Below are 15460 nucleotides of genomic sequence, written 5' to 3' on the forward strand. Positions count from 1 at the left end.
GACCAAGCAGCCAGCATTGCTGCAATCATGCCTAGAGCTCAGTACTTAGGCACGCAATGCATTCCCCCAAAGCCATCATTATCTCACCCTGGCAGAAGTTCACTCGCCACTTGCCTGCATTGCAAATGCTTGAGAACATCCCCTACAAGAGGGGAGGGCAAATAGCAGAACCCTGGCCGTAACAAGTCCATGGCTGAGGGATGGAACATCACCTTCAGGGAGCTATGCTATTTTGGTCTGCCCCTGGTGCCTTACACCCCATTGCTGCAAAAAAAACCAATGCTGATGGTGAGTTTGAGCTTCCCCTAGTCCAGTACTGGAGTGTCCTAACAGCTCTCCTTAACAACAGTTGTTTTTAAAGCCTTACAGGCAGATTGCCCCAGGATTATCTTTCAGTCTGATTGCTGTGCACCTTGAAAACCCCAGGTTTTAAGCAACATCAGAGTTCATAATGTTCCATTCTGTACTCGTTTGTAGTTCAAAACTTTGTTATTCATTTCACCCACAAAAATAATCAGTGGATGATGGCATTTCCATGCGAGATAAAGGGTGTGCACATCAAGCAAGCCAACAGGACCTAGCCTGGTGACAAATTAAGGTCCATTTTCAGGAAAGACACATTTCCAGAGGCATACATAAATAATACTGACCATAAAATACAGCTTGTGGTGACACTATTCTCAGAGAGGTCCTGATATAGAAATACGGATAGGAGTTTGCAGCAGATATATCCACTAGAAGTTTCTGTAGCCTCGGATATTTTCTTTAAGGTGAGGGAAGAGTCACTGCTTGCAAGCAGATGTGCTTGGTTTTTGTTGCTGCAAATAGGTCAGGGCCCTGGCCATGCCAGTCTGGTTACATCCTATAACTGTCACCAAAATCCCCTGAAGGTAGATTGTATTCTTCAGAAGAGAATGGTTCTGGTACTGTGCTGATATGTGGTGTCATTTGCTTAGTTCTTGAGATTTATTTTGAAGTATGACTCTTCTATGAGAGCTGTTTGTCATACCAGGCAAAGATTTTAACATACAAGAGAAGCTGATGAGTTCCATCAAAAAAACTCCCTTCTGAACTTTCAAAAAAGATCATTCACACTATCTTAAACACTTCGACACCATTAGCTTATGTTCTTCATATGAAAAACAAATGCTAAATGTGGTGTCTTACACCAAGTGTTACGGTCAATAGGTATGCCATACAATGTTCCTGTCATGACTAAATGAATCTCTATTGTATCCAGGAACCTAGTAAAGGTCTTATATGGCTTTTATTAATAGAACTGTGATCTCTCTGGAATGCAAGTTGAGAAAATGCCTCATGCCTATCTTCTCTACCTAACAACTGTTGCTGAGTGACATTATCAATTGCAACTTGTTCGAATAAAATAATAGGAAAACTGTGCTCTTATTATTCACTACAGTTCAAAATGTAATCAAGTGTTTCAAACAGCAGATCTCTAACAGTGAAACATAACAGTATTTCCTATTTATGAGCTGTGTTTAATGGACCAGTTTCTTGGGTCTACCCAAGCAGCACTCAGCGTTTAAGAAGGAAACAGAAGGCTTCATACTATTTACAAGCCTCATAATCCTGAAAGGAGATAGGGACTCCAGACTTGAACTACCACAATCCCATGGACAGATTAATTTAGGAATAACAAGTGTACTGAGCGTTCCTGCCATGCCTGGCCAAGGCAGATAGAACAAAGATGGCTGGCTTAGAACTTGTTGTATTCATTCAAGAATAGCCTTTTTTTTGAAAACTTAGAAGAAATCAGGACATATTCACCTCTCCAGTTCTGTAAAAACAGTATAATATATTTTGAGAAGCTGTACTCAAATACAAATACAAATTCTTTAGAGTCATTAATTCTTCAGAGCTCTGGAAATACAGTGAGAGAAAAATCTTACTGTGCAGATCACTGTCACTGCAGATTGCCTGCTACAGAGCTAATTATATCTAGTTAATTTCCAAATAAGTTCATTGACTAGGTCAGTTTTGTAGGGCACAATATTTTGAAATTGAATAAACACATATGTGCTATGACTTTTTCCATAGAGAAAGAATAAAATTATGACTTTTGTGAATTTTCTAGTGTAATGGATAAATACATGTTCACTTCAACACAATAAAAAAAGGAAAGTTAGGCACCGTAATCTATTTACAACACAGCTACAGTCCCTGATTGCAAAGCACTTAGCTCTAAACAACTAATCAGTCCCTTTCAATTCAATGGGGCAAGCATGTGTACATGAGTGTTTACAAAATTAGTGCCAAAGTTAAAAATAATCCAGTAAATGGGACCTTTATAATAGAACTGATCCCTTTTTCATTTAACTCTTTTATGGTAGTAATACCATTGATTTCACTAAAAAAAATACTTAAATTCTGACAGTTTATTAAGACACAGGTCTTTAAATCACTTTAAACAAATGTAAAAAACTGCAGAGTTCCATCTTGCATTTGTTGCTATTCAGTGCTGTAGTATTATGGATGATAGACTATTGTATTTATTTGTATAAAATTAGTAGATGACACTAAACTGCAGGCGCTGTAACTGCTCAGAGGGAAACAATTCAAAACAGATTTGAGTAAAATGGAGAAATTGTCTGATGTCAAGTGTATGAAGCTACCTGAAGGCCAGTACAAAGTATTATACTTAGGAAAAAGCAAATGCATAATACAGTGACTCTGTTTTAATGGGGGGTTTAAATGCTATAGACTGTATCCTTAATACTTAACTGTTGGGGGAAAAAAAAAAAGCATAATTCCAGGAGATATTACATAGCATATAATATGTATGGCACATGACATAACCCCACTTTTATACAACAAATAGTTTCACTGGTTGCACTAATAAAGTCTCAGCTAGAGCACTCTGTTTAACATGGGGAATTAGACATCAGTAAAGATGTCTGTGAACAGTATATGAACTGGCACAAGTCCAAAGGAGAGCAACTACAGTAATTCAGGTCCAGAAAACAAGACTTAGGAGAACAGACTAAGTTAAATCCTTTTCTCTTTGTTCTAGAAAAGTCAAATATAGTAGAAGTAGGAAGACACGTGATAATAGCATTTAAATTGATTACTTTTCATAGATGGAGAAAAACTATTAAATACCTTACTCATATTTTATGTATCTAGTTTGCAGAAACAAAGATTTAGGTACATCTTGAGGAGAGTGGGAAGCATTCTAGTGACGAGAACAGTAAAAACTGTAATTGGTTACATAAGGACACTGCAGAAATCACTATTACTAAGCATTTTAAAAACAGGTTAGGCAAACATTTGCCAGGCAAACCATCTATTTTTGATCCTGGAGTGTCCAAATTAACCCCAAAGGTGCCTTTCAGTTTTACTCAGACTTCATCTCCATAAACAAATTAATGTGACTTATGATTAGTAGAACATCTATAAGCACTTTTCTGGTCTTAGCTGATGCTGAGTACTGATCTAGCTCTTATATTTTAATGCCACATACACGGTATAGTAATTTCTAATTAGTTATTAAGACACTATCCCTATCCAGCTGTTCACATACATACAAGATCCAAAGGACTATCCAAACTGGAGAGAAAATATTTCTGAAACATTAAGAAACAAAATATGACCTGTTTCGCTATTAATACATAGCAACAAGACCACAGGAGGCAGATGAGCCAGGCTGAGCTGTCTCCTCATATTCAACAAGGAATAAGCCACAAACCAAAGGAAGTCGGACATAAAACGTGTGATTCCTGCGCCTCTAACCCAGTACTGACCTGTGCACCTTACTACTGCTCAGTACCTAAAATGTCCTCAATTATGCAGGTTTTGTAAAAGAAAGGCTTATTTTAAGCCAATAGCTCAATTCAGTAAAAGTGGAATAATGCCGGTGCCTAGCAGCACATTATTCCCAAAGGCTCTTTTCCTTCTTCCAAATTATAGCACTCTATCCTAGCCAAGCCACTGGAATAGCAAAAGATAATTTTGTACTACTACAAGCAAACTGAAAATAACAGCACTAACAGAATTTTAAGAGTACATAATCAGGTTAAAACTAGAAAATGAAAACTAGCATTTCCTCTAATTTGAATTACTTCTTGAAATGCTATAAACCTCAGTTAGGCAATAATAGGCTGATTTTCTGTTTTGGGGTTGGTTTTTTTCTGCTGAGATTTCTCCACTGCTTAAGAAAAAAACCAGATAGGATCACTAATTAAGAGGATACTCAGTATTTAATGTTTCAAAATGTAGCTTCACATTGCTTATTGTACGTCTTCTAGATAACGCTTTGAACATGATATTTTGCTACATGGTATTGTATACACTCTACTGAGGTACCTCTGTGCTGTATTTCACAAACATAAACCAAACCTCACAACATGGTGTCAGTTCAGACAGTAAAATGCCCCCTACAAACAGAGAACAAAGATATAGAAAAGATAAAACAGTAATTTTGAGGAGTGTTATTTGCATCCCAAAGAGCAAAGATTGGTCCTGTTAATCACAAGAAAATGGCTGGATTTGCAGATTATGTAACACTAGCTGAACATGTGCTTAGGACTGGTATAGATCCAGACTCAAACATTGTGAGCTGGACAGAGAAAAATTAAGACACACTGGTGCTGATTTGCAGAAAGTACAGTTTAAGCACAAACCAGCTGCATTAGCTATTTTCTTTTAATAAACCAAGCAGAAAACCAGAAACTCTACCATATGTTTGAGCCTTTAAATCAATATCAACCTCCGCTACCTGAGAAAAACAGTAACCTGCAAGAGTGATATATTTGCATGTTTTGCATGGCCCAGCTACTAGAATGCTGAACATACATTTATTTAGATATAATAGTTAAGACATTTGACAAATGACCAAACTAAAGTCTGCTGGATTCAGCAACAGGTAACATTTTAGGGACTCTCTTGCTTTTCAACCTGATGCATGTTATTCCTTTCCCTCTAGCTTTTCCTTAGTCTTCTTCCTTCCTTACTCAGATTCTGCGTCATTCTTCCCAGAATGAGCCACCTTAGAGGCAGCCAGCAGTTTCTGACAAAAAATTCTTGGTTTCAAGAGAGAGCTAACACATTCTCTATGAGTACTTTTGCCAGCGAGACAGACAGTCCTTGTTGACCTACTGTAATGAGTACATACATACACACCCCCCCACATATATATGTATCTGTACAGATACTCATACATGAACACACAAGCATAGTAGTTCAAATGATGCCATTAACATATTCAGATGTAAAAACACCAGGTTTCAGAACTTTCTAAATTGTGCAGAGAACAGATTATATAAATCCACCTCAAAGTAAATCTTCAGCAAAGCAAGCTAATTGCTGCTTTGGGATGTAAGCCTCTCTGGTTGGCAAATTTAAACATACCCACAAAATGTCTAGCTTTGGTCCCAACACTGAAGAGAGAAAAGATCTTCAGGTTTGAAACCATTTCTGTCTCGCTTCTATAGTTTCTCTTTTTTTATTTAACTTGTGTTATTACTTCTTGTTCATGGTACCTAGGGATGAGTGGTGAAGGCGATAAGAGACAAGACAAGTCTTCCTGTTCCATTGCCTGCCACAAATGTGATTTCCTCCCAGAATACAAGGAACAACAATAAAGACAGGTGAGGCAGCAGAGATCCCAAGCTGAGCACAAGCACGGCTCAGCCGTGCACTAGGATACCACAGTTGAGAAGAGAGATTTCTGAGTTCTGTGACCCAAAATGACTGAATGAAAATGGTCCTGGTTCACCCCAGATGAGTCGGGGGGAACAGTAGTGCCCAGCTCTACCAAAGTTCTGTTTGAGCAAACAGAAAAAGGAATTTTCGCAAGAGCTTTCAACCTAGTGAAAGTTGATGGGTTTCCACACAGATGCTCAAAAGTTCACCCTGACAAATCATAAGCTTCTTGCTATGTGCTAGGACACTAACTTTGAAGTACAGAAGGTCTATATCTTCTCAAATAACTTATTTTAAGAAAATTTTAACTTAAGCAAGAAATAATTCTCAGAAATATTTGGACTAGTTTCACTAAAGTGTTGCAAAATAATCACATGCCAAGCATGGAAAAATTCAACCCTGTATCAGTAAACTGGGGAACCTTAGAAGCAATAGGGAAAATAGTGTTAGATTGGGAAGTATTCAGCAATCTGAAATACAGCCTTCTTAAGTAAGGCCTCTCTCCTAACAGGATATTGGCTCTAATACTTCAGTTTTATTCTGAACTTAACATTAACAAAAAAACAAACCAAACCAACAACAAATAAAAATAAACAACAACAAAAAACAACCAAAACAAAACAAAAAAGAGAACCAATGAAAAAACCAACCAACCAAAAAAACCCAAACAAACATAAACAAAAAAAACCCCAAAGCTTAAATAATCTAACATTCCTTCAGATATTTTTTTTGTTAAAGAAATACACATATCATTTCACAAACTGAAAACAATTGAGGCTAGCAGATAAGTAATTACCTGGATAAAACCCAGTAACAACAAAAATCCCAAAGAGTAGTGATAAGATAATAAGTACAAATATACCTTGTCCTTGAGGAACTCCGTAAAATTCAGCAGCTATCCTTGCTGCTTCCTTACGGTTTCCTTTCACAATGTAGAAATGACTAAGTATAGCGAGGCTGATCTTCACAAAAAGCTTAAAACAAAAAAGTGAAAGTATAGTAAAGTAGACATTGGATAGCTGCTGGGCAAAAGGGCGACTTTCTTCTATGACAGTCATTGCTGCAGCAAAATCTCTCTCAGTGTTTGGGTCGGGCTCTCAAATGTGTTGATAAGATCATATGGCTCTAGCCACGCAGTCTTGGGAACAACTGGTCCTGAGGAACGAAAATATCAGCTGGTCATGATGCCTCCTGCTCAAAATATGACGATTATTTATACTGTACATAGTATTGAGTTCACTACCGCTCCTGCTAGCCTGCTGATATTCAAGTGAGATGGAATATAACAGACACAGGTTCCAAGACCCTGGATTGTATTTGTTGCACTTAAAAGGTCTGTTTCATTCCAAATTCTGCTTTTCTAATTCATTTATTTACCCTATTAATACACATTTAAAAATACAGTGCCAAAAGTATTATTATTAAGAACTACAATTTCATGTACTAAACCAGGTAACTCAGGTAACCATTTTTTGCTAAAATAAGTTCTCCTGCTTCTTAAGTACAATTTCTCTTTTGTGCTACTTCATTTTATGCCAGACTAGTATTTTTTTCTCACATAACTAAAACCATGTCAGTAAATGCCTTAAATACATACTAATAAAGAAACAGAGATTTAATATATACCTGCTTTTACAGTTTCTTATTATTTTGTTCAGGCTGAATTAGAATATTCAGTATACAATAAACAGTAATCAGAGCAGATTTTAAGAATCAAACTGCTAAATATTTTTATAAATAAGATCTTGGATCACCTACATTTAAACTGATTAAAATGTAATTAAAATAAAATAAATGCAATGTTAAATATAAGACATGAAAAATTTCTAATGCTTATGATACACATTTCTTCGTGCTGCATCGTATTCTTTTAAACCTATAATGTGACAGGCTTTATTTCTTGGTCAGTTTTAGAGAGGGGAATCTAAATTCCTCAGATTTTTAAAGAATTAATTTGCTTATATGCCATAAAGTTATTACTCACAGTCATCAGCAGTTACGCACAAGTTGTTCCATTAGTGTGATTAATTGCTGAGTACCTAATGGTGTCACAACATGATACAAACTGAGGAGCTGCAGGACAGAACTAGATTTCCTCAGTAACCTATAACCCTAAAATAAAGAGTCACGGCAGCATAGGAAAGGGTCCTGTCCTAAAAGTTTATATTTCCTTTTAAATAAAATAAATAGCATCTTGAACTATAGTTTAAAATACTCTACCCACAGTAATCTTAAACTGAAACACCCTTTCTGTTCTACCCTGAATTCTCTTGTTTGACAGCTAGGAAAAAAAAAAGGAAAAAAAAAACACAAACAAACAAACAAAAAACACCCAAAAATTTTAGAATGTTGGCAACTGTCCATCAGGAACAGATCCCCAGACTTCAATGAACAGCACAGCGGGCATGAAGGATATGATACAAAATCATATTTCTTAAAGGAATGTGGCAAAATAAAGAATCTCCTATCATTTGGCTCCAGGAGTGTAAGAAACTATAATGTTTTCTGGAAACTACATTCAAATAAATCTATACAAATGAAGAAAAGGCAGTCATAAAAGGATATGTACTTGAAAATAAATATCAAGATTTTTAACAGACAGGAGCTGAATTGTGCTTATCTTGAGAGAAACAGACATTCAGTTTTTTTCTTTGAAAAAAAATAAATCCACATAAAAGTCAAAACAGTAAACAGAAAAGGCAACTAAAAAGCAGTTTATACTGCAAACTATATTACTCTGTGAAAAAAATATATGCATTTTCTCCTAAATTTCATTTATAGACATTTTCTCATCCAGCCAGAATAGGAACTGCTCTCCTCATACCATAGTTAGAAGCAGGAGTGAGTACTTAAAATGCCAAATGAAAATCCCTTTTTATATTTGGCACATTGTTATCTGACACTGAATTGAGGTGTCATGTTTTCCATAAGGATAAATAGGCATTATGTTCTGAGAGCCACTGCCAATTTCCGTTTCAATCATTAATAGAACTGATATTTTCCTTAGTAACACATCCAGTATTGGAATTTCTTCTTCCATATTTCTACTAGTATTATTAAGCTTAACTCCATCAGTCCGCAGAATTCTCCAGCCACCTTAAGTACCTGTTTGGCAAATTTACCACGTGGAATAAGGAAGAATCATAATTATCTCATGCTAAAACTTTTTCTTCTTTACAGTATTTTACCTGACCCCTTTTCTTCCTAGCTCCACATTGCATCATCTAGTAACTGTGCTTTCTCATCTGAACTTCTCCCCTGTTTCGTTAATTAACAAAATAGCCTCTCTTTGTATAGGCAAAAATCCAAGTAGCAATTGCTATAAATAACAGCTGGAGTTCACAGCAGTGCTCAGAGTTGATCTTTCCCTCACAATACTGTTTTCTGCTTCTTCTACCTGCAGTAGATAAATTACTGAAAACAAATTTCTCAATTTTTAGTTGTCTTCTTCAGGTTCAGTTCCTCCATAAAGAGTCAAAAAAATAATAAAAACCTTTTCAAGAATTAGGCTTTGGGTGCATGTAATGTTTTGTAAGCGATCGTTCAAAAATCCTCACTGATCTGTAAAATTTTTGCTTTTAGAAACAAAAAGAAAACTGAGCAAGAGGGTTATTCTTGTATCAAAACTTGTCTTCTATCCTCTCAAAAATGTCCCTCCTCAGCCATAAAACTACATAAACATACGTAAAATTCCATAAAAAATGAAAGAAATATTGACTTTTGAGAATTTCCGTTCACACATTGCCATAAGAAGCTGGCAGAATTACTCTCCTAATAATATTCCTTCTTTTTTTAAAGCTCTATAGCTTGTATGTGCCAGCTTAACTGGAAACTCCCCCAGCTGCTCAGAACAACCAAGTTTATCCAAACCTATCGCTATTAAAGCTCTACAGAAATTGCCATTACAGCTTGTTGGCAAATCCATGCTACCAGGCACCCAGTCATGAAAACAGAACAATTGTTCTGATGTTAATGCTCACACGGCATTTTAGAAGACTCAACAATGTGAATACTGAGACTTGAAGATAAAATAGCTGAGAGTAAGCTGAGGCAGGATGGGAAACCCAGGAATGGAAAGCTACAGATGCTGTAACTGAAAGCAGAAAGCAGAAACTTAAGTAAATAAAGTCAATGTGATGCCATGAAAGAGTGTAAAAAAGGTCCAATCACGAGGAGTATTCTGCAGATTATTTAATTGCTGATAATTAAACACTCAGATATTCTGGTGAAAATAATATCGAAACCAATTAGCTATCTAATAATTTTTTCTTTTAATACAAAGTTTGCATAGCAAACCTAAATAAAATGAAATACTGAGTGTTCATTCACTCAATGGCTACAGAAAGGATAGCATGTAAAATTATTATAACATTTAAGGTTTTATCACAGCACACAGGAAACCAGCACGAACCTGCAGATAAATAATATTAGGCTTTTTGGTTTGTTTTTGTTTGTTTGTTCATTTGTTTTTTTAAGAACACGGCAATACTGCAACAGACAAGGATTCCCCTAGCTTGACATACTGAGATATTCCCAGTAAATAAAACAAGAATGATGCAATAATTTCTCTGGCATGTTTTCCCCATTTATGCCAATTAACTATTTGAATTTTAAACTCATTTAAAATTTTTCAAACGCTGGAGTTTATGGTCTTAAATTCCTTTTTAAGGTAGCTTGATCAATTATCGTTTCTAAAGAACATAACCAGTATAGTCAAGATAGCAATATTGACATTTATAATGACTATAAAAGTGGATTATTTCAAACACCAGTGCTCAAAGCAGCTGCCTTTTAATGCCTTACTGTGGAGTGGCCAAGTGCAGAAAGAAAGTATTCAGCAGTGGCACCTGTTTACACTAATCCAAACTGTGAAATCTAGTGCAATTCACCCACAACTTAAGTGAGTATTTTGGACATGCACCTAAATGTCTGAAACTGAAAATGTCTTTTTAAAGACAAGATATGCAATACAGTATAAGGAATTATTTGTATGACACCTCACCTGCATGTCTTTCTCCACATATAAGAGAACTGGCTAAAAATACACAAGAAGTTAGGATAGTAATCCTGGGTTTCAAACTTCTGGCTAATAACAAATAGAATACAATTTAATGACATAGGCTGCCAGGCAGAAGAACAGGAACTCCTCGGTGCTTTGAAGATTACCTTATTTTATGCATTATAGACAACCCACCAGCAGAAACTTCTAAAACAACTACTTCAAACCAGAAAGAACTTAAAATAAAAACAGTAAGAAGCCACTAGTTCTAGTAGCAAGTTTCTGATGTATGCATGTAATGCTTGTTGAAGGACTCAAAAATGCTGAGAAGCCTGAACTACTAAAAAGACAATGTCTTAATTCAGCATGAAAAATGAGCCGCTTAGTGACCTGCTGACTTGTATTTTAGTAGGTACATGAGATGCTAATCCTCAGTACTTAAGATTTTATTTGACTCATCTGAAGTTAATGAATGCTATGTCATTTTCTCTTTGACATATATTAATTTATTTTTCCTACTATTTCCTGTTCAAAACATTTGAACTGAATAAATCTAGACACAGAGCAACTATTTTAAAATGCATTTGCTCATATACATTGTTATGCAAAATGTTACCTTATGTTAACGTCGAAGTTAGTAAAAAAAAGACAGACATGCCATAAAACAATCTTCAAAAAATATTAAATATTCTTTTCAACAATATCCTTCATAAGTTAAGAATATTATGCATTTATGCTTAGGCATAGTAAAAGAAACAAATCATATTTACCTCATAGCTACAAGAAATTAAGAAACTGGAGTGACTGGAAGACATTCAAAAGCTGCTGAGTCCTTTTCCAAACAGGAACTCAAGCCCATTAGCACAACCCAGACACTACTCTTTCTTTGCAAAATATGAAGAGAAGACATGGCAAAAGTACAGACCTTGTGCTACTGTTTTAGGGGAATGAAAAGAAAAAAAGGTGAGAGAACACAAACTTTGGTCCAGAAATGACCAGGCTCGGTTCAGATCTAAATTGCTTTTTCACTGCACCCTGCTGCTGTCCTTAAAAATTCTACAGGCTTATGCAACCACATGTCAAATCCACATTCTCAGCACAAAAACCCAAAAGTTGTGTTGCCAATTGAAGCAAACACAACACTGTTAAATAAGCAAATAAAAGGCCTACATCTCCTTTTTGCAGCTTTTCTTCCTGAAGTACCTTAATGCCATGTCTATCCAGAATCTACACAAACAAAGCAGCATGGAGTTATAACTGATATCCAAAGTCATGTTTCATTCAGTTTTCTGCAGTTCTCATAATTTGTGCTAGTCTCCTGATCACCCAGCTAAAGACTTCAACTCAAAATCTCTTTCAAAATGCAATGCAATGACATCTTAAGTGTCATAGAATCACAGGATCATTTAGGTTGGAAAAGACTGTTAAGATCATCAAGTCCAACCATTAACCTGACACTGCCAAGTCCACCACTAAACCATGTCCCTAAGAACCTCATCTATACATCACCTCCAGGGATGGTGACCCAACCACTTCCCTGGGCAGCCTGTTCCAATGCCTGCCAACCCCTTTAGTGAAGCAATTTTTCCTAATATCCAATCTAAACCTCCCCTGGTGCAACTTGAGGCCATTTCCTCTCATCCTATTGCTTGTTACTTGGGAGAAGAGACCAACACCCACCTCGCTGCAACGTCCTTTCAGGTAGCTGTAGACAGCAATAAGGTCTCCCCTCAGCCTCTTTTTTCTCCAGGCTACACAGCTTCAGATCCCTCAGATTCCACTCATAAGACTTGTGCTCCAGACCCGTCACCAGCTTTGTTGCCCTTCTTTGGACATGCTCCAGTAACAAGGAAAATCAGAATAACTGTTGTAAAATATGTCACCCTCCTCCTCTTAGTAATCATGCTTTGACTTTTGACACTACTGAGCAGCTCTGTATTTTGACACGATTACTCTTCTAACACTATGAAACACTCCAGTTCATTTATAAAGCTTTAACACACAAGTATTTATCTTTTACAAATTTTGTTACATATGTAGTTTCTCTCTGTATTTTGGTGTAGCACATTATTTCCATCAGTTTTCAAACTGGTCCAGAAAGTCCAAGTTAATGCTTTTGGCTGGATACAACAGTACTTTTTTTTTCCTCCACTGTATTAAGATCAGTGCTCTGATATAGTTTAGGTTCTATACAAATCAAATTCTTCTGGTACATGAGTGATGCAACCCTTCATTTGTAACATCATGGAGAGTTTGCTAATTCTACTGCTAACTTTTAATTAATTTAAATTGGTTTTATTAAGGTGTTTTGTATTTCCTGTTTGTTGAAAATACCACTCCTATCTTAGAACACAGTTCTAATATACAGACTTGTATATCTGGATTTCCAGAGAATGGAATTACTGGTGAAGGACTTAAATATCAATCAGTATCTCCAGACATATTGGGCATTCTCTATAAGATGTACTTAAAAGTATAAAAAGTAACTCAGATATTTAAGCGATTATGAAATGCCAGTTTTCTAACTTTCTCTGTTATTTGAAAAAACACCCAGAAATATTAAAGCTGTATCACTTTGTTATACAGCCACTGGATAGCTGCTTCTCACAATGGTGATAGATTCCATTTCAACTACAAGTTTAACATCAAACAATCCCTGCTATCAGCAATATTATCATATGAGCACGCTTGATCTGCTTAACCAGTCCATCTAATAATCACTGACAGTAAAGTTCTGACTAGAAGGGAAGCAGGTATAACTGACCTGCTTACAAGTAAATTCAACCTAAGTCATGCTAAGAAACATAATAAGTTTGTCCTATAGTATTTATTGCAGTCCCTTTGGATACCTAACACAACCCAGTCATTAAGAGTATTATAGAAGAAGATTCCAAAATACGTCATGTGTGTGTACTTGGAGGCATTACTAAAACCAGAAACGTGTCAGACAGCAGGCACACACTGCCTGCTGACAGACAAACTCTAGCAAGTCTTCCCCCCAGGAGTTCAAAAAGTTACCACCCCCAGCTGCCCATTCCATTCCTCAGCTAAAGGTTCCTGACCCTCCTTCTCCTTCCCGGAAATCAGCAGAAAGGAATGTGCATGGGTATTCAGCCACTTTAGTTCAAAATCTGGTAATTTAAACTGTTAATGAGTTTGATCTGCTGGACTTCACATTGAAAAAACCACTCCCTCTAACACCCATTCTACTACAGAGATAGTAACCTCCTGTTAAAAAGTTGTAGCAAATTATGAGGGAAGAGTAATGTCAAAATGCACATACAAGCTGCCTCTTAATACAGATATTTAGCTGTAACTTTGATGGCTCAATATACTGATATGGCTGTATCACTGAAACTTTGAAGAGCCTCCTTATTTTGCATCTCTTTCCCTTTGTATAGTTCATTTATTGGGTCCGAACGTTTTCATCACTGACCACATCTAGAACTTCACAGGTTTCTTCTTAAGCAACTAACTCACCCTCTTCCTTAGGTATGTGGCACTACAGCTACTATGATTTTGATATTTCAACTTGCTTGACAGAAGTAACTTTGCAACTTCTCATTTCTCTAGTAGGTGGTGAAAACACCCTATTAATCTAAATTAATGTAACCGAACCTGGTATTTTTGCAGTTTCTACGCTTAATCTTTTCTTTAATGCACTGCAAAAATGTCATATTTTCTTATTAAATAACTGTCTATAAATAAATAAATAAATCCCAGAAGAGCCATGATGTGCAGATTTGGTTTTCATCACATACACGGATAGTACATAAGAAATGAACTTGACAGAAAGTTTGTTTCAACTAACAGTTTTCGAAAGACCAGATTTGCACCTGTAACTAATACTTCTCTGCCATTCTGAAACATGGACAGACCTCTTCAGCTGTTTGAATTAATACATGAACTTATGACACTATTTTGGATCCATGGTAATTTTTTATTTATGTGTAGGGCCTTTAATTTATGTCATCAAGATGGGATGATTGTCAATTAGTCTAAAGTGAAATGTTTCCTTGAAATAATATCTCTGAGTTGTGAATGTTTTCTGTCACCAATTTGAATTTCTTTCAAAACTGATTTTATTCCACATTATAGTCTGTCTTTTATTTTTTTTTTAAAGAAAAAACAGTTTGGTTAAATGGTTATTAGAAACTCTTCCTAAAAAGAGTGGAATCACCTGTTTCCTTTAACTTTATACCCCCTTTCTTCAAAGTTTTGCCAGATTTTCTTCTAGACTAAGTAAAAGTGGTTTTATTTGTCTCCTTTATGGGTAAAGTATATTTTGGTGCCTATGAATGGTATTAGTAAAAGGAAATTACAGTCTCATCACTTGGTAGGTAACAGAGTTAAATTACTCTGCAAGCAGATGTCACTGTATGTGGACTCTCATGGCTGGTAGTCATATCTGAAAGGTTTTTGCATCCACTAAAATTGGCATCAGTTAAGTGATATCATCATGACAGAGCTAACAAAACATTCTTTTCCTCAAGCCGAGGCATGACACTGTCTGCTTGGTGCTTTTTACAAGAGACATAAAAATACTTTGTGAGGAAGAACTTGCAACTGACTTGGGGAATGAGGTGGATCCCTAGCACACAGGCTTCTTGCCACAGAATGCAAAGCACAATCAAGTGTGAAAGCTCCAGCTATACCAGTGATGTATGAGAGGACTTTCCTAACATGGCTTCATATGTCATGGAATGGGCAATAGAAAATCTGCCAGGAGCCAAAAATGAACTGTGTTGGCTCCAAAACATACTTAGAGTTGGTTTGGGGGCCAAGAATACTTGGTTCCAT

At 36.2% G+C, this 15460-nt stretch overlaps 1 protein-coding gene across 5 annotated transcripts in view; it reads right to left on the bottom strand.

Annotated features, from left to right (window-relative positions):
* Positions 1–15460, bottom strand: part of ASB5 (ankyrin repeat and SOCS box containing 5) — a 40560-nt gene that overhangs the window by 21021 nt on the left and 4079 nt on the right. The window contains exon 2 of one of the 5 annotated variants that reach the window (XM_082051564.1): positions 6524–6816. The exons of 2 other annotated variants lie outside the window; for them this stretch is intronic. In XM_082051564.1, coding sequence (XP_081907690.1) covers positions 6524–6719 — 196 coding nt within the window. In that variant the 5' untranslated portion in view covers positions 6720–6816. Of the gene's footprint in view, positions 1–6523; positions 6817–15460 lie in introns of those variants that run through there. 2 more of the 5 variants (XM_082051566.1, XM_082051568.1) reach the window with 2 other exon arrangements.

The sequence above is a fragment of the Streptopelia decaocto genome (assembly GCF_964273445.1).
Source record: "Streptopelia decaocto genome assembly, chromosome: 4".
Taxonomy (NCBI): domain Eukaryota; kingdom Metazoa; phylum Chordata; class Aves; order Columbiformes; family Columbidae; genus Streptopelia; species Streptopelia decaocto.